Raw genomic sequence first — 25,208 nt, forward strand, 5'->3', positions numbered from 1 at the left:
GTCCAAGAAATGGGCAGCATTGAAGATGAACCTCCTAATCTGGGACCTTTTGGAGAGGGTCACACTCTTCTTGTGACAGAGAATCTCTTCTTTCCCTTGGGTGTCCAGGAACTTGGGCAGACAGTTCCTGTGCTGCTGGGCAAACCATGGCTGCCTTGATACCAGACAGACTTGCTAAAGTCAAGTCAGAGAAGATAGTCGTGAATGGCAAAGTACTGGATGGAGATACCAGAGGAGGGAACTGTGGGAAATTGCTCCTGGAAAAAATAATTCTCTGAAAAGAAGAAAGAATCCTCTGAAAGCCTCCTTTCTCAGAGACGAGTGAAGAGAACTGTATGAATACGGGTGGGGGGAAATTTTCTTATTTTTTTCCTTATTAGTTTTTGCAAATGAAGTGCCACAACTGAAATGAGTTTTCCTTAAAAGTGACTCAAGTGCCCTAGTAATATCCAGATGAAGAATGAATAGGAGAAGTAGAGACGATTTGGGGATCTTTATAAAAGCATCAGAGTTGCTGGGAATTTTGATATTTTAAATTCTGCTTTCATTCAAGAAATTCTAATATACTGGTGTTTATGGTGAGTGTTTTCTTTTTGGTCCCACTTTATTGCTCATGAGACTCTAAATGGAAATGGGGTCACATGCCTAGTAGGATAAATTGAGGAAATATTTAATATTTTAAACTCTAGAGCAACCACAATCAAAACTATGTAGGCTTTGGAAAATTGGGAGTTCTTAGCACATGAGCAGAGATTCAGACAAATGTGGCAAGTCTGGGTGTGTGCAAAAAGATGCTAAGAATTGGTAGCCTGAGCTCAGAGCATCCTCTAGTGGCTCATCCTGAGATGGCACTGAGTGGCTCTGGGGGAGTGGAGGAGTGGGGGTGGGATGGGGGGAGGGATGTGTCAGGAAAGAAGAAAACTAGCCACAGTATCAGTAGGATATCCTCATAGAAACATTCTCTTTTAGAGGCAATAAGCTCCATCTCATTTCCTTATCATAGTATCAACACCCAGCTCTGCCTTTCACTGTCTTGGTTACAAATACAGAAGATGCCTTCTGTTTCCTAAGAAGTTCCACTAAAAAGAGATGTCGTCTCAGCATCAAAATTAGATTCTTATAAGGTTCAGGATCTTGTTGGGGGGGGGAGCCTCTTTAGCAAACTAGGAGGTTTTCCCATACTTTAAAAAATGGTTTTATTTAGATAAACCTCAACAACAGCAATCTTCTTCTGACAGATAAGGAGAAAAGAGGCTATGAAGTACACTATTATCTAGCATGAAGCATGGCAGGGAGGAGAAATAAAGCTCTTTGATTTTTTTCTTTTTTACTGAACTCTAGATTTTATCAGATCAGCATTAAGAGTGCTGAAATTATAGCTTCTGTTCCGGTGAAAGGAGTCTGGGTATTTTCTCAATAAGACTCTCCCTGGAAAAGATAGCACTATATTACATCAGCAGGGACACTGAAGATACCAACATTGATTGCTGGCAACACTGTGTGAATAGAGCAAAAGGATCAGTCCCATCTGAGAGTGGGAAGATCCAAATTAGGCATTAATGCCATACATTTAGAAATCAGAGAGGACTTTTTTTTTAATGCCAAAAAAATAGGATACTGTAATGAACATTTTCACTTAATAGGTATAAAAATTTAATTCTTTTGTTTTCTGGGAAGCAGTCCTAAGTCGTGTTCGCTGCCCTTTCAAAATAGGTGCATACATATGTATATATGTACTCACATATATACTTATATATGTTTGTGTTTTGAAACTAAGAAGAAAAAGATAGTAGCAGAGCTAGAACTCAAAACATTTCCCCTAGCTATAAAATGAGATTGCACCACAGGATTTCTCAGGTCCTTCCTGTTCTGAACCACCATGATTCTATTATTGTAAGTACAATCTGGTATAAGTGCATTTTCATATGTGGCCATTTCCTGATCATTGACAGAAGGATAATCACAGGCAATCCATGTGCCTGGGGAGTTAACCCAGTGGCCAAGATGACCTAACTGATTCCCCTTTCCATTGCTAAAGCAGAAAGAAAAAACTTCCTGCCATAAACAAAGAGTTGATTTACCCCCCAAATTGTTCCCTAGGATAATTAATAATAACAATAATAATCATTTAGGTAATGATCAAAGGTTTACAAAGTACTTTATAAATATTATCTCATTTGATCCTTGCAGCAACTGTTGGAGGTCGATGTTATTATTATCCCTATTTTACAGATGACAAAACTGAGATTGAAAGACATTAAATGACATTCCCAAGATCACACAACTTTTTAGACTGAAGCTAGATTTGAACTCAAAGCTTCTTGACTAGAGATCCAATGCTCTATCTAGCTTCCTAAGATAAAGCTTGAGCCTTCCAAGTATGTTTAGGTTTATGGGTCTATTCCCTGGAGCTACAGCATGGTTTCTGGGCTAACTGGAAGCTCAAGCAGAACATACTGGATTTAGAACTGGAAGAAATCCTAAGAGATCACTCTCTTATTTTACAGATGAGGAAAATAAATCCCAGACTTAAAACTTTGGCCACAGAGATAAGTATCAGAGCAGGGATTTGAATTGTTGTGCTTAGTCTCTCTGTATCTGTCTCCCCCCACCCCCCAAGCCTGAATCAATAATAGGTTCCCAGGCAGAAAAAAGGTAAGGGCTCAGCAATTGGAATTAAGTGATTTGGAGAAAGTGTCTGAGGTCTTATTTAGCCCTCGTAACTCTGGGTCTGGCTCTCTATCCACTGAGCCACCAACTTCCCCCTGGTAGCTCAGTCTCATGCTGCCAAAAAGAATGTTACTTACGTTGGCCAGCAGCATTGCCTCAAAGTCAAGGAAATCTTGAAGAATGTAATATCTCTGATCTCTCAATATAGTCCCTTGTTGGAACACCATATCCCCTTTTATATGCTAATATGGATAGAGTCAGTCCATTCTCCATAATAGTGGGACAATAGCTAAAGAAACAATTTTTTTAGGGCAATGTTTCCTAAACCAGCACTCAAAAGATCCCTAGTACCTAAATGATCCTTGGAGTCCACTATTCCAGGATTAGCTTCTTTCATGGTAGAATAAACCTATCATATCATGCTTCTTTGAAACAATCAAAATTCAGAACTGCATTGAATGCATTGAAATGAGTAGAACCAGAAGAGCAATATACAAAATGAAGATTGTTGTTATTCGATCATTTCTGACTCTTTGTGATCCTATTTGGGGTTTTCTTGGCAAAGATTCTGGAGTGGTTTGCCATTTTCTTCTCCAGTTCATTTTATAGATGAAGAACTGAGGCAAGCACGGTTAAGTGACTGTGCCTAAGGTCACATAGCTAGTGTCTGAGGCTAGATTTGAACTATGAAGATAAGTTTTCCTGATTCCAGGCCTGGTACTCTATTTACTGTGCCACCTAACTGGTCCTAAAAAATGATTACAGTAATGGAAATGAAAAGAATCCCCCCAAAGAAGCCAAATTTGGAGTATGTAAATATCAACTTTGGACCTAAAGAAAAAAGAAACATATATCTCTGCAAAGAAGGGGAGAATGTTGCATAACTTGGTTGTCTCACTTAACTATTCTAACTTATTATGAGGGTTGGTTCAACTCTTAGTTGTAGGATATGTAACTAAGAATTATTGTGATGTACAAAGGAAAGGCATCAATGAAACATTAAAAAAATACAATCGAGTCATTATTCTTAAAGCCTACCCACCTCTGTCACCTACTATCTTATGTAATCTTGGGCAAATTGCTTAATTTTTCTTCACCTCAGTTTCCTCATCTGTAAAATGAGAATTGGACTAAATGATCCTTAAGATTCTTAGTGCTCTAAATCTACCCTATCACATAATCCTATAAACTTGCAGTGTATACAAAATCAGGACCATTTTATCCATTCATTCGACAAACATTAAACATCTGAGAAAATAGCAGTTTTTCAACACTGTATTAACACACAATCATGACAGCATCTGAGCAGAGTGGCCTGACTACTCAAGTGTGGCTCAGGCAGGCTCTGCTCATTTCTTTATTTAACACCAAACACCCAGCAGTCACAGTAGTTCGCCACAAAAGGGAGGAACTATATAAAGCATAGCATACAGGAAATGGGAGTCAGGGTTTGAGAAATGTTGTGAGAACCCATCCCTCTGCTCCCCAGAACACTTGTGGTGATAACCACAAAGTGGTTCCTGCTGGCCCGTCTCTAAAGCTCCAGCTATTGCATTCTTAAATGATTGGACTTAAGCCCATCTGTGCCATGGTTTGAAATCGTCCTCTCATCTTGGTCCCCGACTCCTGGACACAGTTCATTTTGTCAATCTCTCCCTTATAATATGGTACCATAAATGAATTGATAATAATAGCTAGCATTTATTTGGTATCTCCAATGTGCCAGTCACTATAATAAGCACTTTGCAAATATTTTTATCTTATTTGATGGCTACAACGACCCTTGGAGGCAAGGGCTATTATTCTCCTCATTTTACATGTGAGGAAACTGAGGGAGATGGAGGTTAAGTGACTTACCCCAAATCACAGAGCTAGTAAATGTCTGAGGCTGGATTGAAATCAGGTCTTCCTGACTCCAAGCCGAGAGTTCAATTAATTTTACCACCTAAATGCCTAACAAATGCCGTGAATATGCTTCATTATTAGTATTAGTGTCCAATGGGAAAAGTCCTTTGTTGGTCTTGTCTATGATAGCTCTGGGATTTTTATATCAGGGGGATTCTTCTACCCATGAATGCCTATTTCAATCACTCCAGTCTAGTACAGTGCTCAGTTTGGAGTTGGGGAACTGATTTCCAATCCTTGTTCTTCCACCTAACACCTTCAGCATGTCATTTGGTTTCTCTAAGCTTTATTTTTCTCATTTATCATAATAAAAGCTAACATTTACAAACTGCTTTAAAGTTTTCAGAGCTCTTTACAAATACCTTTTTTAATACTCTCAACATCCCTATTTTACAGAGGAAAAATCTGAGAGATACAGAGATTAAGAGATTTGCCCTGTATCTCAGAGCTAATAAGGATATGAGACTGGATTTGAACTGAGATCTAGTGTTCTATCCACTCTGCCATCCTGGATAAAATGTAAACTTTTTAGATTGGTATTTAAAGACTCTAGCCTACCACTCCAGACTTATTCTGTGTCACCCCCTCGCCCTTCATATATACTATAGTCTACCCAAAGTAGCCCACTTGTTGTTCCCCTAACTTGGCATTCCACCTCCTATCTCTGTTTCAAAGCACAGACTATTCTTGCATGCTATTTTCATCTCTACTTTCCAGAATCCTTGCTTTTGTTTAAGACTAAGCTCACTGGGAGCACTATACATAGTAACAGCAATATTGTACAATCAACTGTGAAAGACTTAGGTACTCTCAGCAATGTAACGATCTGGGACAATTCTAAAAGGCTTGCAGGGAGCAGCTGGGTAGCTCAATGGATTGAGAGGCAGGCCTAGAGATGGGAGGTCCAGGGTTCAAATCTGACCTCAGACACTGCCTAGCTGTGTGACCCCAGGCAAGTCACTTAACCCCCATTGCCTAGCCCTTACCACTCTTCTGCCTTGGAGCCAATACACAGTATTGATTCCAAGATGGAAGGTAAGGGTTTAAAAAAAAAAAGACTTACAACAGGGAATGCTATCCACCTCCAAAGGAGGAACTATTGGAGTCAGATGGATGTGGATTGGGGCATACTATCTTTCACATTAGTGTGTTTATGGCTTTACTTGGGAGTTTTGGTTTTATATGTGTGTACTGTTACAACAATTACCAATATGGAAGTGTGTTTTGCATAATACATGTATAACCCAGATCAAATTGCTTGCCATCTCCAAGATGGGGGAGGGAAAGGAGAGAGAGAGCCAATTTGGATCTCATAATTTTGGAAATTGTATGTTGAAAAAAGAATTAATAAAAAAGCAAACTAAGCTCACTGAGCACATGCTACAGAAATCTTTCCCTGATTTCAATAGCCAGTGTTTACCTCTCCTCAAACTGTTATGTATATACCTGTTTTTAATTATCTTCTGATATTGAATTTCCTTCAGAAGGATGTAAACCTCTTGAGGGCAGGGCTATTGTTTTGGTTGGTTGTAAGCACCAGCCCCTTCTACATAACAGGTACTTCATTAATGATTGCCAAATTGGATTGGAAGGCATAGGACCATTGTTTAGGAGTAGGTGGGACAAGAACAATCAACCAATAAAAAGTAGAGCAGCTCCGGCTTCTTATTACATCCCAAACAACTAGCTTGCTCAATATCTTATTCTATATTATACTTAGCAATTTACTGAAAATAAGTTATATTTGTAGTTCTATCTGCCATGAACATTTTTAATTGAATTAATTTTTTCAATAAAAATCTCTTCTCTCTCCTTTTTACCTCCATATTAAAAAAGAAAAACAAAACTATTACAACAAATATGCATAGTCATGTATAACACATTTCTGCATTTGTTATGTCCAAAAAATGTGGCTTAATCTGGATCTTAAGTACATTTTTATAGCAGGAGATATATAGAATGTTTTTAAGAGTAGGACAATTATAGAATTAGGATTGTCACACACTTTTAAAAAACATGCATAATGGATATCTGTGGTTTCAAGTTCAATATTTCTTTCTGTTCTTGGTATATGTGAAAATGCTTATTTTTTTGTGTATTTGTCAAGTTCAGAGTAACAACAAGATTGTTTTTTTTTTAACCCTTACCTTCCATCTAATCAATACTATGTAGTGGTTCCAAGGCAGACGAGTGGTAAGGGCAAGGCAATGGGGGTTAAGTGACTTGCCCAGGGTTACATAGTTAGGAAGTGTCTGAGGCCAGATTTGAACCCAGGGCCTCCCATCTCTAGGCTTGGCTCCCAATCCACTAAGTCACCCAGCTGCCTCCAACAATAAGGTTTTAAAAAATTAGAAAAGATATAAATGTTCACCCCAAAGTTTTCAGTGTTAACTAATTCTACTAAATTATGGGTCTGGGGCATTACCCAAAAGACCAATGCAAATGAGCTACTATATACTATTACCTTAAAGCCTAAAGTAGAAGGTTTTTTTTTTTTAAAAGAACTTATTAAAATGCACCTGTTATTCATTCAAAAAGCAATACTACCTCACAAAGGATGAGACAGGATGAGACTTTGCAGCTATGTTCATTTCCAGGAATGCAAAAGAAAGTAACACAATGAATTAGGTACAATGAAGTAAATACTTCTCTCCATTTCATCACTCTGGAAAGAAAAAAACATCTTCAAGGCAGGGTCTTCATAAAGTTACTGAAAGTCAGAGAATAGTTTTTTTTTTTAATTGATCTGCTTTTTTTTTCTCATCACATCTTGGATATTTTCCTGAAAGGTTAACCCTGGAATGCTTCTCCAGTTCCATGTGCTAAAGCATACCCAACAATCTGAAGCAGCCTTGAACAAGCTAAAAGATACTCAGACGCTTCCCAACTGTGTGACCCTAGACAAGTCACTTAACCCCTATTGCCTAGCCCTTACCATTCTTCTGCCTTGGAACCAATACACAGTATTGATTCCAAGACAGAAGGTAAGGGCTTAAAAAAAAAGAATAAAAGGGGGCACACAAAGATTAGGATAACCTATTCCACCCATTCTGTTTTCGTATCAAGAGAAAGATTTTCTCATTTTTTCCTCATATTTTCCAAAACCTAGAATCCTGATATTTTCTGTTGATTACTGTATGACAGAGAGGAAGAGTGGCACAATTATTATTATCACTATCATCACCATCACAATCATCATCACAATCATCATCATCATCATCATCATCATCATCATCCCTAGCATTTACATTAGACTTTATGGTTTGCAAAATGCTTTACAGATAGATATCACCTCATTTGATCTTCACAACAGAAGAAGAAACTGAGGCAGAAATAAGATAAATTACCAAGGTCTCACATCTAGTGTTTGAAACTGAATTTGAACTCAGGTCTTCCTGACTCCAATCTCAAAGTTCTATCCATTGCACCATCTAGCTGCCCAGTGGATAGAGAGCTAACTTCAAAGTCAGTCAGCCACAGGGTTAAATTAAAGTCTTGCCTTTGATACATCCTGGCTGTCTCACCCTGGGGCAAATTACTTAACCCCTTGGTGCTCTGGGCTGGAGGTGTTAAATATTCCGAAACATTCCCTAGCATGGCCTGAACCAGATTAAAATGTAATTGGGAAAGATTTAAGAAAATATGTTAAACTGCAATAAAACAAAGGTCATATCAAATTGCTTACCATGTCTGAATGGGGGAGGAAAAGGAGGGAGGGAGACAGTTTGGATCTTATAATTTTGGAAAACGTGTTGAAATTTATTATTACATATAGCTGGGAAAATAAAAGATCTTTGAATTGAAAAAAAAAAACCATGGATAATTTATGTTTTTTTAGTCAATATGCACTTTTAGGGATCCTTATGTACAATTTAGTGCTCCTGGTTTCCATTTGAATTTGACTTTACTGCTGCTCTATGCCACCATCTAAGTTTCATGTAATTTCAAAATGGTGCTACTTGCATTGAGGGGGAGAGCTGCCTTACTTTGGAGGTCCTATAATCATGAAATCACAGGTCTAGCCCCTATCCTTCTCTCTTTACAGGAGCAAAGCCAAAATTTAAAACATCACACTCAGTTACTTATATGTTGGGGCAGGGCTGGGGAGTGTTAAACACAAGTTCTTATTGTTAGAATTTATATAGTGCTTTAAGGTTTATAAAATAATTTACAAAGATTTTCCTCCCTTCCTCATCACCCCCTTGCATATTATAGATGAGGAAACTGTAGCAGACAGAAATCTATTTTACCTAGTCAAATGTTGCTTTCCAGAGTCCTTCTACATAGTTTAATAGTTTCATTTTTGTTGTTTTGTTTTAGAACTAATAAAAATAGGTAGAGAGTCTATTTTTCTGGAGAACTAGTCAAAAATGAGTTTAAATCAGAGACTGAAGCTGAATGATAAGAAGGGAACAAGTAAAAGATGACTGTACAGACCAAGTATTATCAATACTAATCAGGCTTCATTTCCATCGAGAATGAACAGATACTTGGAGGAAATGGGGGTGGGAGGAGAGGGATTAGATACTCAAAGAAGACCTGGGTAAATAAGGAAATGGAAAATCAAGAGCTGAAGTAGCCAGGGAGTAGAAAAGTTGCCTTTAGTCTAGTAACAAAGGTAATTATAAAAGAGAAAAAAAGAGAGGATTATAATATCTCTTCTGAGATAAGTGGGTCTTAGATCCTCATTTGTTAAAATAAGAAAGTTGAACTGGATGGCCCCCAAGGTCCTTTCTTTATAGGGGAATGAAATTATGAAAAAAAAAAACATTCATTCCATATGTGTTTTCTAAAATAAATTAAAAAAAAAAGGAAAGGTTTTATCTATATCTATTGATGTTGCAGTCATTTCTAGAAGAAGCTATCCTCCTCTAACTCTACAATGAATTTTCCTTTGTAAGAAGGAAATAAGCAAAAGTACCAGATCTAGTGACTTCATCTGACCACTTAAAAACATTCTACCTTGGTAACAGTCCCCTTGGCATTCCTTGGGAGAGGAATATATTTGCTTCTTGAAATTTTCTCCAGGGTTATTATTGATTGTTCTTTCAATTACTCATAGTATCCAAAATATGAAGGAACCACAGAGGTCACCTGGTCCAACCATCTCATTTAAAAGTTGAAGAAACTAACTTACCCATGGTCACACAAGAGGCAGGATTTGAGCCTAGACCCTCTGATTTGAAAGGCAGGCTTTAATAATATTTTCTTTCATGTTCATATTATTGTCTATGTTGTTCTCTGAACTCTATTTCACTCTGCATTAATTCATACAAATCCAAAATTAAATTTCTGTGCTATGATGAGACCACTTTTATGAAAGTCTTTAGAGTGACCATATTGACTACCATCCATTTAGCAATTAAAAATGACAATCAGTTGGTGACTTATTCTTTGCCCTTCAAACAAATGAGTTACATATGTAAAACATTTTGCAAACTTTAAAATGCTATATAAATGCTATTATTATTACCATTGTTGTTATTGTTTTGCATCCTTGAACTCCAAAACAGGATAATGTATTTCATGATTTACTCATGGACAGGGTAGAGAGAGATGCTGACTTAGAGGACAGTATTGTTAGAGTGAGTTAGTTCCAGAACTCACTGAGTAACTGTACCCAAAGAATAGAAATAAAGATTGCTGACCATCTTCTAGGAGATCTCTAATGGTATACCTCAGGAGATGCTCTTGGCCCCAGGCATTTGAATCAATTAATTAGATGAAGATATACACAAATAACATCAAATTTGCAGAGATATTGACATGGAGAGAAATAATTTGCTACATGGCAGAATTAGTCCTTGGCAGGCTCAAATGATGTGGTAATTAATCTAATTATTAAGCTAACAGGATAGATTTTGGTAAGAATAAATGTGTCAGATACAGATTTAAAAAATTTGCCTGAACAAAGACAAGATGATACAGATAGAGCCAATTATGATGATATGGGAGGTTTCGTTGAATATAAACTCACTAAAAGTCAACAACTCATGCATGACAGGCAATACACAGATGCTCTCTGTTACTATCTCTCTGTCTCTGTCTTTATCTCTCCTTTCTTCCTCCTTCCCTCTCCCCCCTTCTAATGAAAATCCTAAAACCTAATGTGAATTTAAGAAGGATGGGAGAGCTACATGGCAGGGAGGAGATAATGATAATGATAATGACCAGGGAATGATGAGAAGCTCTTCAACTCTTATTTTATTTCTGTTTCCTTTGCCAAGGAGAATAACCTTTGGATTGGGAAGAAAGTAATATAAATGGCTGAGGAGGGAAATAATAAGTCAGCCCTTAACTGTTTGTGATGAGTCAAATCAACTGATCTAGATGAACAACATAGGAGAGTACTCAAAAATCTGATGAACGTGATTGCTGAACTGCCATCTATGATCTATGAATTATTAAGTAATCTGGTTAATTAACTCTTACATGAACAACAGGAGTGGTACCATGGGTTTGGAACAGAGAAAACGTAACAATTAAAAAAAAAAGAGGAACGAAGTCCACAAATTGTAGGTCAGTGGAATATAATGTGCATACCTGACAAAACTATGATAGTATTAAAAGGACAGTTAGTGAGCCTCTTGAAAAGGAGAGATCATAAAGAGCCAGCACTAATTAATTAAGAACAGATTACACGACATTTAGTTAATTTTTTTCTGAAAGTGTCCAGCCTGGTAGAACAGGGTCATATTTTGTCATATTTAAACTAGTATTTAGCAAAATACTTGACAATGTCTCTCATGCTATCCACATGGTAAAGGAGAGATGTAGGCTAGGCATTTTTTTGGTGGAGTTAGAATTGGAAGTTCAAAGAGTAAGCATTAATGGTTCAATATCAAACTGGGAGAAGGTCTCTAGTTCAGAAGGCAATAGATCTATATTTGTTATTCAGTCTTTTCAGTCCTTACTTTTCATGACCCTATTTTGGAGTTTTCTTGGCAAAGATACTAGAATGCTTTGCAATTTCCTTTTCTAAATCATTTTATACATGAGGAACTGAGGCAAACAGGATTAAGTGACTTGCCAATGGTCACACATCTAATATATGTCTGAGGCAGGATTTGAACTCATGAAGATGTCTTCCTGATTTCAAGCCCAGCACTCTATCAGTTGCACCACCTAGCTACCTAGATCTATGTTTGGCACTGAGCTATTTAATATTTTTATCAATGAACTAGGCATAAAAGACGTTTATCAAATTTTCAGATGAAAAGAAATTTGAGAAGAATAAAAGAAACAGGATCCAAAAAATTCTTGATAAGGCAGAAAATTAGACTGAATCAACTAAGATGAAATTTAATAGGGTAATGTAGTCTTAAAATTTTTTTGGAGTTTTAACCAAGCAAGACTTAGAAAGAGTCACAAAATGCAAAATAAGTAATTTGGAATACATCAAATTAAAAAGTTTTTGTACAAACAAAACCAATGTAACTAAAATCAGAAGGAAAGCAACAAATTGGGAAGCAATCTTCATAAAAACCTCTGACAAAGGTTTAATTACTCAAATTTACAAAGAGCTAAATCAATTGTACAAAAAATCAAGCCATTCTCCAATTGATAAATGGGCAAGGTAAATGAACAGGCAGTTCTCAGCCAAAGAAATCAAAACTATTAATAAGCACATGAAAAAGTGCTCTACATCTCTTATAATCAGAGAGATGCAAATGAAAACAACTCTGAGGTATCACCTCACACCTAGCAGATTGGCTAACATGACAGCTATGCAAAGTAATGAATGGTGGAGGGGTTGCAGCAAAGTAGGGACACTAATTCATTGCTGGTGGAGTTGTGAATTGATCCAACCATTCTGGAGGGCAATTTGGAACTATGTCCAAAGGGAGATAAAAAGACTGTCTGCCCTTTGATCCAGCTATAGCACTGCTGGATTTGTACCCCAAAGAGATAGTAAGTAAAAAGACTTGTACAAGAATATTCATAGCTGCACTCTTTGTGGTGGCCAAAAATTGGAAAATGAGGGGACGCCCTTCAATTGGGGAATGGCTGAACAAATTGTGGTATATGTTGGTGATGGAATACTATTGTGCTAAAAGGAATAATAAAGTAGAGGAATTCCATGGAGTCTGGAACAACCTCCAGGAAGTGATGCAGAGCGAAAGGAGCAGAACCAGGAAATCATTATACACAGAGACTGATACACTGTGGTACAATCGAAGGTAATGGACTTCTCCATTAGTGGCAATGCAATGTCCCTGAACAATCTGCAGGGATCTAAAAAACATTATCCACAAGCAGAGGATAAACTGTGGGAGTAAAAACACTGAGGAAAAGCAACTGCTAGACTACAGGGGTGGAGGGACATGACTGAGGAGAGACTCTAAATGAACACTCTAATACCAACAACACGAAAATGGGTTCAAGTCAAGAACATATGTGATACCCAGTGGAATCATGTGTCAGCTATGGGAGAGGTGGGGGGGAGGAGGAAAAGAAAATGATTTTTGTTTCTAATGAATAATGTTGGGAATGACCAAATAAAATAATGTTTAAAAATTTTTTTTGGAGTTTTAAAAAATTGACTTGACAAGTAGACAATAAGCCAAACACAATTAGAAAAAAGTTCATTTGAAAATTATCTGAACGTTTTAATGAATTACAAGTTCAGTATGAATCAACAGTGATACAGAAGTCAAGAATGATAACACAAAAGACCCTAATAAGAGAGGCACTGTGCTAAAAATTAGGGAGGTAATATTTACCTTGTTTAGACCATACCAGGAGCATTTCTTGTGGCTCCATATTTTTTTAGGGCATTTGCAAACTGGAGAACATTCAGATGAAGTAAAGGAATTTACAAAGACTAGATGAAAGAAACAGAAGTTAAACCTGGAGAAGAAGATGGCTTGGTAGGACATGATAGCTGTTTTTAGGTATTTGAAACATTATGATGTAGAAGACAGAGAAACCTACAGAGGCCTAAAAAACCTGAAGCAAGTAATTTAAATTGTTATGTTTCAGTTTCCTCATCTGTAAAATGAAGGAGTTTGGACTAGGTGGTCTCTGGGTTTTCTTTCGGGTTAGTATATAGACAGTGCAAAGAAGCAAACTAAAGATCTGAGGTAGGGAACAATTTCCTACTAATTAGAGCTGTCAAAAAATGGAATGTGCTCACCCCAGAAGTAGTAGATTTTTCCTCACTAGAAGTACTTAAGTAAAGGTTGGTTGTATGACCACTTATTGGATATGCTATAGAGGAGATTCTTTTTCAAGCATAAGTTAGAAAAGTCCACCTCCTTTCTAAGTCCTTTCCAATTCTGAGACTTGATGGGTGAAATGAGAGCTAGAATCAAATATTTGAAAAGTCATGATGTAGAAGAGGACTTAAACTGCTTTTGCTTCATCCCAGAAAGCAAAACGTAGTAAAGGAAGTTGCAGAAAGGCAAGTTTCAGTGAGACATTCTGAAAAAATTCCTAACAATTAAAATTCCTTAGAATTGAAATGGGCTGCTTGTAAAGATAGTAAAGTCCCCTATCAATCAATAGAGATCTTTGAGCAGAAATCCAGTTCAAGTCATACTTCCTACAGTACAATGTTTTCCTTCTTGCTTCTCTCAGATTTTAGTGTTCCCCCTTAAGCCATCTTCAAATTAGTTTGTATTTATTTATCTGGGTTCATATTGTTTTTCTCCCCATAGAAAGTAAACTCAGTGAAGCCAAGAGACTTTTATCTTTATATCCCTAGCACCTAAAAAAGTATCCAGTGCTTAATAACTAGTAGACACTTAATAAATGTTTGTTGACTTGGATTTTTATAGAGGTTATTTCTGTTTAAGAATGGGTTGAAGAAATGTTTGTTTTTCTTTTATTATTTTTTGGTATCCCCAGTACTTAGCATAGTACCTGGCACATAGTAGGTACTTTGAAAAGCCTTGTTGATTTATTTTGACTAGATCTTCTCATTCCAAGTCTAGTGTTCATTTCACCGAACTGATTATCAAAACATCTGTTTTTAAATGTTATAATCCAAATGGATAAGATTAAGCAAAAAAATTTTAAGCTAAGTAAGGGGCAAAGTTATAATACTTAAAAAAAGATGCCTATTGCAATCTCTAAGAGTCCCATGAAACTTACTATTAGATGTTCTCATCTGTCGTCTGCGTCCAACTCGGTCCAGCCCAATGGGCGTGCTTTGGGAAAATGTGAAAGGTCGGAACCGGGCAGAAACAGCTTTATATGGTGGCACTTGATGAGCAGGAACTGGGGGCCTTGTTACTGGCTACAAGAAAATGAAAGTTCGTTATTAGTAATAATAAAAGATTTCTAGAAGTCACAGTTCTTCTAATCCTTTTCACACAATATGGCCTGGATCAAAGTTCTCACCCAGAAACTAATTTCAGATTTCAACATCCTCAAGGCGTCAAAACCTCAGCTTGCCCTGAACCTCTGTAACACTTTAAAAGTATCACTTCTTCAGTTGTTTACTATGTTCTTTTGCCTACATTCCATCATCTTTTGATGAATATTGAGTCTATGTCATTTGTCAATTGCACATAATACCAAGCAAAAGTATTATAGAGAAAAACAGAAAAAGAGAAGCACATGAAGGAAGCTTGTAAATTTCTCAAGATATTTCTCCATATAACTGTAATATCAGGAATTAAGAAGAGATTTTTTTTTAAGGAGAACCCTTAAGGAGAGCCCTTCCTTTCCCACTCCCTACTAAAAAGTCTTCTTCTAATATCCAGAAGAAAGTTCATTTTACAATATCATGTCTCTTCTTCCACATAAATTAAGTCTACTGACATGAAATCTATTTAAAATGGGAACAAGCAATTATGATTTGTATTTTTAAAATTTATAACAATTAAATTGTTTCTTGGAGTGACAACTCCCTCCCTATGAACAAGATCTGCCATATGTAATTTTTTTTTTTTAAACCCTTACCTTCCGTCTTGGAATCAATACTGTGTATTGGTTCCAAAGCAGAAGAGTGGTAAAGGGCTAGGCACTTACCTAGGGGGTTAAATGATTTGCCCAGAGTCACACAGCTGGGAAGTGTCTGAGACAAGATTTGAACCTAGGACCCCCAGTCTCTAGGCCTGACTCTTAATCCACTGAGCTACCCAGCTGCCCCTGCTATATTTAATTTGACTAAAAAATATACACTAAATTAGGGCATTTTTATTCTTTCCCTCTTTTGGGGGGGGGTGATAACTTCTCTACTTTCCTACACTGGGAAAATTCAAAGAAACATTTAAAATAAACTCATTCCCCCAATAGTATGCTCCCTAGCAAATTTTCTCTCTGTCTCTCTCTGTCTCTCCCTCCCTCGCTCTCTCTCTCTCTGTGTATATATTCACACATTTATATATAAACATGTATGTAAAATAAAGTAGACTTAGCTTCTAGCTATTTAATATTCTATTAAACATACAATTTTTTTCAAAATTAGTATTATTTTGACTAAATTTATGATTTCATTGATTAGGGAAACTCCTCCTAGGAGCCATGAATTGGCAACTGCTCTGCAATTTATAGTCTAAGATCATATTCTGAGGCACTAAGAGTATAAATGACTTGCCTAGGGTCACTCAGTCAGCACATTAGAACCATGACTGAACCCAGGCTTAATTGTCTAAGAGGGCCCCCCTCTATTCACTTCATAATGCCTCTCTGGAAGCAAAACTTTGTAAACAGAAGTCTGAAGGTTTTCAATGTGAGCAAACTCTTTACCTTATTTTTTAAAGTTCTCAATTTTTAAGAATTTAAAGTTTTGAAGTCAAGATTGAATTTTAACTGCAATTAAAGACATTCAGTAATAAGTCTAACTAAAATGAAATTTATATTATTTTTAGAACTTTTTATCTGTGTTGATCTTAGTTCCTTTCCTAGACTTTAAGTCTCTCTGGGACAAGGAGTATGCCCCATGTTTCACTGCCTCTCTCCCCAATGCCTACCACAGGTCTAGGCAATAAATAGTTTTGAATCCTGCTGATTGCTTTCTGATCTCTGCCAACAGGACCAAGAGTAGAATTTTAGCCATTTAAAAAACCACTAGAAACTGGCAATATGGCTGGAGAAGTGACAAAAGAAACAGTTCAGAAAATTCTATTTCTATCTTTAAAAAATTCATCTAATTGTCTTCATTTTCTCCCTATCTTTATATATTAAAAATGAAGAGCAAATTTTCCTTCCACTAAGAGTCTCTTGTCACTCTCAGTTCAAATTCAGATTATTACTACACAGGAGTCTATAGGACTTTCCTTATTTATATATTTCACAAATGACTTATTACCCCAAAGAGAGAAAGATCATTAGTGAAAGGCATCCAGAGGTCAGATCGGTTAGTTTAATTAGAATCTATCTTCAGACAAAGTCAGGAAGAAAAGGCTGAGAGCAGCTGATATCACACGTGGGGAAAACAGAAGAAAGGAGAAGTATCCTGTTTATTTTATAGCTTGAAGACAAAGGCCAGGAGGCTGAAGGAACAGTGAGGCTTGTTGACTTTGGAAGAAGCACATCAGATCTTACTTGGGTCAGGAGATTTTCTATTTCTTCCGTCTGGTTGTTCCCATAGAAGCTAACCCCGCCTATCACAGAGATGGGTCTTCTTTTTCGGCATCCTCTTGGGTAGCCCAAAGAAGCATTTTGGTCAGAAGTCTCAGGGGAGGCCACACTCTGCTGATTTCCTCCATCCAGGCAGTCCAGTTTCTGGGTTTCCATGGCAACCGAATCCTCAGGAATGGAGAAACTTCTGCTTGTCAACTGACTGTAATCAGAGAGGGGCCTAGGTCGAGATCTTTTTCCAGAACCCCATCTCCTTCTTGTGACTTTTTGTGGCTCTGCCTTTTCTTCATCCTGAGATGAAGCCTTCCTCCACTGTTCATCAGTAACAACCTTTTTAAATGTGAACAAGTTAAGTGAACTTGAATGTCTAGAGAATTTTTAAAACAAAATGAAACAACAACTCCAACCCCCTCCCCATGCAATCAGCCCTTCTTTAAGGAACCTTTGGTTTATTTTGCTATTTTTTAAAGTGTTATTTTTGTGGTATATTGGAAAGTAAAGACTTGATTAAAACATAAACCTAATAAATCAATACAATTTTAGTTCCAGATTGAATTAAACCCAAAACTTAACCTAGAGTTATTTTGCTAAATGGACTAGTCAGTGATACTTGTGATAAAAACAAGTTTAAAAAATGCGTACTGTTGTTAATAAAATATACACTGATGCAGTAGTTAGCCTAAATTCATGGGATAAAAGATTAACCTAAGGAAATATTGTTCAGCTGGAAGAAGAAATGAGTTTGTAATACTTTGCAATTCTGGGATATTTTCCTATGATAACATATGAGCTACTCTGAAACAGTAGGTGGTTTAAGAAGACTTAAATCCAACACTGACAGGAGACATTACAGATAGGGAGCTGATCCCAAGCAAGAAAGTCTTGGGTTTAACACTGACACAAACTGGCTGAATAACCCTGGGCAAGCTACTTGATTTCTTAATGATCAAGCAACTCTTTAAGACCACAAATTGCAAAATAATACTAAAAGCTAACATTTATATAACTCTTACTTTTTGCCAGATATGGTGCTAACCACTTTATAATTATTATCTCATTTGATACAATAACCCTAGGAGATAGGTGCTATTATGCTTCCCATTTTACAGATGAGGAAACCGAGGGAAATAGGTTAATTGACTTGCTCAGGGTCACACAGGTAGTAAATGTATGAGACCAGATTTGAACTCAAGTCTAACTGACTCTAGACCTAGTGCTCTAGCCACTGCTCCCTTTAGTTGCTCCATGTTTCTAAATGGGAGTTTACTCACAATCTTATATCCTTGAAATTATAGGTCTAGACCAGAAGACTGAAAGGTTACTACAGGAGCAGTAATGTAGAATGTATTTATTAGTGGCTGCTCAAGAGCAGTGTGTTATCAGGAAATCATTGATCCTCAGTTTCCTCATCTATAAAATCTGGGATTTGAACCAGATGAACTCTAGGACTTCTTCCAATTCAAGATTCTTGGGTAATTTTTTCTTAAACATTCAAAGCACTTCACGTTAGTTGCTCTTTTTCAAGATGAGAGAGGATAATTATCATGTAGGGCTATCCCCTGACTTAGTTTACCCCGTCTAATTCAAAAAGTTTGCTTCTGGACCTAATTTTGACTTCTCTTTCAAAGTCTTCCATCCTCCTCCATGAAGTCTTAAATTCATAGGATCATAGACTTAGAGCTATAAAGATCCTCAAGGGTCATGAGGTTCACCTCCCTCATTTTACGGATGAAGAAATTGAAACTTGGAGAGATTAATGGCTTGCTCAACGTCTCCTAGGTGGGAAATAGCAGAGGTGGCATTTGAACCTAAGTCTATAATTTTCCCCTGCCCCTACTTCTGTCTGGAGTTAAGCTCTTTCCCTTATTATAGAAGCTACATTAGAGAAAAGCAAAATAAAATATGCCCTTCCATAACACACTTTAACAAACTGATTATATAGTACTGTATATTAGTTATCTGTAGTAGGTTATCTCCCTACAAGACTATCACTTCCAAGAGAGTAGGGAACATTATAAAGGAAACATTGCATTTTTCCTAGCACCTGGCAGATGGCTCTGTATACAGTTGGCACTGAATAATTGTTGTTCAATGGATGATGTTTGGATATATCTCCTGGAATATGAGGGCTAAGGGTGGTTCAACCACATATGGGAAGTAATGAAAGGTGGCAACCACAATTAAAGTAAAAGGAATACAAGTCAGAGAGCATGCAATAAGTTTAAATAGGCATCATGCCACCGGTGCACATTTATCTGACCTCTACCCTAACTATTTCTGTAGATACAAAATAGGGGTGAGAGGGCAACAGCAATCCAGTATACAGGGCTAGAGAACAGGAGAGTAGCTAGAAAGTTATGTAGTGAACAGAGGTTAACAGGGCTTATAGGAGCCCTCCCTAGACCAGGGATTCCTCAAACTAGAGAGGACAGAACTGTGATAAATTGCCAAATTAAGCAACTTAACCAGTTTGGGATAACGTGTTGTCTTAGAACTGAGAAGATCAAAAAAAAATAGCAACGTAAGTAGGGTTTACAAGTTTGCCCTTTTTTCCTTTTTTTTTCTTTCTCAACACAGTAAGAAAACTTAAAAGAAAAAAAAATCAACCAATGAGTATTCAAAGGCCAAGACAGTGGAAGCCTATCCCACTTTCTCAGTGATCATATCTGCTTATAATCTGGAAGAGAAGCTTAGAGACTCTAAAACCATCAGAATTGAAAAAGAATTAATATTTTTAAAAAATGTCTGATTTTTCCTTGCACTTTGTCTCAGGCTGTCATCCACACCATGTCCTGGATAAATCTCTCCCAAAGACTTTCTAATTTTTTAAATGGAAAAACTGAATGAGGAAGAGACTCTTAGGTCAATATAAAAGCTCAAAATTATCTGTATTTATTTGATCTGGGGATAGATATAGAACCCAGAGCTGTTACTTCATTGCTATAGGGATTTCTAAGGAGAGAAAACTCTCTTATGAGAGACATAGAGAGAGAGAAAGAAAAAGAAAAGAGGGGAGAGACAGAGGGACAAACAGAGAGAGAGACAGAGACAGAGAGAGAGAAGTAGAGTCTAAGAAATAAAGGCCCTAGAGATGAGATATGACAAGGTCTACCAAAGCCACTCCAAGCTAGTCCAAACTGATGACATATTTCCTTTTTTCTTATTCTTGTATTTAAAAAAAAGCCTGATTTTTTTTCTGAAGCTGAAAAATAAGGAAATGAATTTAGGAAAACAATAGCCCTGCTTAGCTGTACAGGTAACAAATCCTTCAGAGGATTCAAACACATTCCAGGAAATGATCTCAGCTCAGTAATGCCATGTATTCCCCAAAGCAGAGAAATCAAATACTAGCAGAAGCAGCAGCAATTGGATTAATCTTTTTAAATGCAATATGCCTCAAATCTCAGCCATTGTTCACACACAGGTGGCATTTAAGAAAGCCTATTTGATGTCTTTGCCTATACCAGCTGCTCATTCCTGTAAACTCTAAAAGTAGAGTAGTGTCTTAGGTCCCATAGCAAGATTAACTTGCAGTAAAATGAATATAAGATTTAAAAGTCCGTTTTATTTCTAACCCAGGACTGAGAAAAGAAATCACTCTGACTTCAGTTAACACTAACCATTTCAGTCCCTGTCAGAAAGAAATAGAACTGAAAGACAAATGAGAACCTTGAAACATTTCCTAAAAGTAAACAACTTTAGCCAAGTTTATCTAGTTCAGGAACAAGAAAGAAAGAAAACTACCTACTGTTAATCCCAGCAAGAAAGTCATCCATTCTTGATTCTGCTTTGAACTCCTCAGAGGGTAAAGAAAAACAAATCCCCCCCACCCACCCAAAGCCAAATCATCCTACCTCTGAGTCTGCCACTTGCAAAGGTTGTTCACATACACACTGGAAGAGCAAACAGTTGATCACAACCATATTTTTGGAGGCTTAAAAAAAATAAAGTTCTTTTGCTTTAAAAAACAATCCTATCCCAAATGGAAACAGGCCTCTCATGGTTGGCTGGGTCCTTTGACCAGAATTCCTGGCAGCTCTGGGGATAAGTGAAGGAAAGCATAGATCTACTCTTAAATAGCCAATTCACACCCAAGCCATAAACTTTTGTAAACAGACTCTCCAAGGAGTCACTGCCCTGTTAACTCTTACTTGCCCAGTTTTAACACACTCTTCCTATCCATTTTCATTCTACTGGTCCCTGTCCACTGGAGTTTCTGCTCATATTGCCTATCAACTCTAGTATCTACCTCCAAAGCAGGAATTCTTAACTTGAGAGCCGCAGACCTTCTCTCAAAGGAATAATGGATAAATTTCAGGAGTATCCAGGAACTTGGATAGGAAAAAAAATGTTTTTATTACAGTGTTAATTCATTCCCTTTGTAATCCTTTGTATTTTATTTTGTGCATTTAAAACATTACTCCCACTAGCACAGTGCCTGACACATAGGAGCTTAATAAATGATTGTTTCCTTAACTTGAAAAGGTGTCCATGGACTTCACCATACTGCCAAAAGGGTCTATGACACAAAAAAATATTTTAATAATGAAGGAAAGAAAGAAAGAAGAAAAGTGAGAAGAGATTAACTATCACATACAAAGCCTACAATCACTCATAATTAATCTCAGGAAAGTTACTTACATAATAAAATTTTATATAAAACTACTTTCCTAAATTGTAAACCAAATATATCTTCATTATAGAGGAAAGGAGCAAATATATTTCCTGGAGACGTTAAAAGGATACAGATGAGAAACATTTTTATTATTCATTAAGATCTGAAAATAATTTTATAAACTTCACTGTTTTAAGATGTGATTTCATGTAATCTTAGGCTAAAATAATAGAAGTATGATCTCCAGAAGAAGGGAAGTGGTAATCTTATGGTCCTATACTTTGGTCAAGTCACATTTTACACTTAGTTCTGGGTATCATATTTTAAAACATGCTAGGATGTGCACCAAATGATTGCCAGACTTGAAAATATGCCCTATAAAAATAAGGTCACTGTATCACCTCACACCTAGCAGATTGGCTAACATAACAGCAAAGGAAAGGAATGAATGCTGGAGGGGATGTGGCAAAGTGGGGACATTAATTCATTGCTGGTGGAGTTGTGAACTGATCCAACCATTCTGGAGGGCAATTTAGAACTATGCCCAATGGGTGATAAAAGACTGTCTGCCCTTTGATCCAGCCATAGCACTGCTGGGCTTGTACCCCAAAGAGATAATGGACAAAAAGACTTGTACAAAAATATTCATAGCTGCGCTCTTTGTGGTGGCCAAAAATTGGAAAATGAGGGGATGCCCCTCAATTGGGGAATGGCTGAACAAACTGTGGTATATGTTGGTGATGGAGTACTATTGTGCTAAAAGGAATAATAAAGTGGAGAAGTTCCATGGAGACTGGAACAACCTCCAGGAAGTGATGCAGAGCGAGAGGAGCAGAACCAGGAAAACATTGTACACAGAGACTGATACATTGTGGTACAATCGAAGGTGATGGACTTCTCCATTAGTATCAATGCAATCCCTGAACAATCTGCAGGGATCTAAAAAAAAAATACTACCCACAAGCAGAGGATAAACTGTGGGAGTAAAAACACCGCTGAAAAGCAACTGCTTGACTACAGGGTTGGAGGAGATAAGACTGAGGAGAGACTCTAAATGAACACTATAATGCAAACTCCAACAACAGGGAAATGGGTTCGAGTCAAGAACACATGTGATAACCAGTGGAATCATGCGTCGGCTATGGGAGAGGGAAAGGCAGGGGGGGGGGGAGGGGAGGGGAGGAAAAGAAAACGATCTTTGTTTCCAGTGAATAATGTATGAAAACGACCAAATAAAATAATATTAAAATTAAAAAAAAAATAAGGTCACTGCTTGGCATGAATGGGACAATGATAATGGACAATGCAAGGGAAGAGAGGGGACAGGTAAGGCTGCTTAATTTTTCTGCTTGTTTTCTCTGTCTAGGAGAATGATCTTTGGACTGGAAAGGGCAGGATATACACAGATAATAGAAGTACTCAGGATTAGTAGGGAGAGCACAAGACAGAATATCTGTCTTTGGATGAGTTCAAGTTAACAGGCTTGACTACATCTAGATGGAGGAAGCCATCACAGCAAAGGGTCTTGAGTTCCAGTTATATGGGGATCAGTTGAAAGAACTAGGGATGTTTACTCTAAAACAAATGGGGGGAGGGTGGTTGGACAAGGGAAGCAAGAAAACAGTTTTTAAGTCCCTTAAAGGTTGCTGTGTAGAATTTAGATTTGTTTTGTTTGGCTCCAGAGCCCAGAACTAAGAGCAATAGGTGAGAGTTAGCTTAGATCTAACACATGACAACATGTCCTAACAATTATAGCTTTCAAAAATTGGAACAGGTTGTGTTATGAAGTAGTGAGTTAATTCTCATAAAAAGTCTTCAGGCAAAGGCCGGATGACCATCATTCAATAAGTATGATAGTGACTATTCCTTTGCAGCTATGTTTTGGACAAATGGCTGCTGAGTTCCTTACTACTCAAATTCTGTGACTGAATCATTCTTAAAGCAAAAGGAGAACAAGGATAATTTTTAAGCAGGAGAATAATCAGAAGCTCTGAATTAGGAAGGTTAATTGCCTGCCATATATGCATGTAGAAACTTAACTTTACATTGGCTGTCTTCCATGCCTATACTGTGTCCATTCTCACCTTCACTGCCTTGGTTTCCTTCAAGACTAAGCTTGAGACCAATCTCCTTAATAAATATGGATGCAACAAAATAGTAGCTAGAGGACTACAACAATATGTCACAAAGAGAATACATTGTGACCAAATAGAGTTTATATCAGGAATCCCAACTGGTTTAATATAAGAAAAACTATCAATAATAATTGATAATGTCAATAACAAAAATAATAAAACATGATCATACCAAACAGATGCAAAGAAAGCCTTTAACAAAATACAACACTCATTCATGTTTTTAAAAAAACACTGAAAGCATAGATATAAATGGATTTTAAAAAAATTATATGAATCATCTACCTAAAATCATCAGCAAGTATTTTTTATAATGGGGAGAAGCTAGAAGCCTTCCTAATAAGATCAGGAGGGAAACAAAGATGTCTATTATCACCAATATTATTTATCATAGTATTAGAAATGCTTGTAAGAGCAATACGAAAAGAAAAATAAATAGAAGGAATCAGAATAGGCAAAGAGATAATAAAACAATCTCTGTTTGAAGACAACACAGTGGTATACATGGAAAATTCCAGAGATTCAGGTAAAGTTAGCTTGAAACTATCAATAATTTAAGCAAAGTAGTAGGATATAAAACAAACCTATATAAATCACCAGTATTTTTATATATTACTAACAAAGTCCTGCAAGAAAAGATAGAAAGAGATAATACCATTTAAAATAACCACTGACAGAATAAAATACCAAGGAATATACCTGCCAAAACAAACCTAGGAATTACATTAAAATCATTATAAAACACTTCTACATGAACAAAGTCAGAGCTAAATAATTGGAGGAATATTAATTGTTCATGGATGGGCAGAGTCAATATAATTAGAATGATAATCCCACCTAAACTAATCAACTATTAAAAAAAAACCCACACAGCTTAATTCCTACCTTTATCAAGAAGTTTGCCTGTATCTCTTTCAGCTACTAGTGCCTTCTCTGAGATTGCCTTCCAATTACACTCTGTGTGGGCGCCTGTGTGTGTGTGCATGTGTATAAGACATCTAGATGGCACAGTGGATAGAGTGCTGGGCCTGGAGTCAAGAAGACTCATCTATCTAGGTTCCAATCTAGCCTAAGACACTTACTAGCTGTGTGACCTTGGGCAAGTCACTTAATTCTGTTGCCTCAGATCCTCATCTGTAAAATGAACCAGAGAAGGAATGGCAGACCACTCCAGTATCTTTGCCAAGAAAACCCCAAATGGGGTTATGGAGAGTGACACTTAACTAAAAACTACTAAGTAGCAACAATAACATGTATGTATATATGTGATATATTACATAATATATGATATAATATCCAAGTAAAACAAATCCAAAGGGAACTCAAAAACAGAGGATGTTTATATTAGTAAA

The 25,208-nt window shown here is 36.9% G+C and overlaps 1 protein-coding gene across 3 annotated transcripts in view; it reads right to left on the bottom strand.

Moving 5' to 3' along the window:
• The window catches only part of SPATA13 (spermatogenesis associated 13), a 160,012-nt gene that overhangs the window by 54,162 nt on the left and 80,642 nt on the right, over positions 1-25,208 (bottom strand). The window contains exons 1-3 of one of the 3 annotated variants that reach the window (XM_007495228.3): positions 20,961-21,632; positions 17,071-17,436; positions 14,671-14,815 (exon numbers count right to left, since the gene is read on the bottom strand). In XM_007495228.3, the coding sequence (XP_007495290.2) occupies positions 14,671-14,815; positions 17,071-17,436; positions 20,961-21,029 (580 nt within the window). In that variant the 5' untranslated portion in view covers positions 21,030-21,632. Of the gene's footprint in view, positions 1-14,670; positions 14,816-17,070; positions 17,437-20,960; positions 21,633-25,208 lie in introns of those variants that run through there. The other 2 variants (XM_001375720.5, XM_007495227.3) reach the window with 2 other exon arrangements.

This window comes from Monodelphis domestica, chromosome 4 (genome assembly GCF_027887165.1).
Source record: "Monodelphis domestica isolate mMonDom1 chromosome 4, mMonDom1.pri, whole genome shotgun sequence".
In the NCBI taxonomy this organism is placed as follows: domain Eukaryota; kingdom Metazoa; phylum Chordata; class Mammalia; order Didelphimorphia; family Didelphidae; genus Monodelphis; species Monodelphis domestica.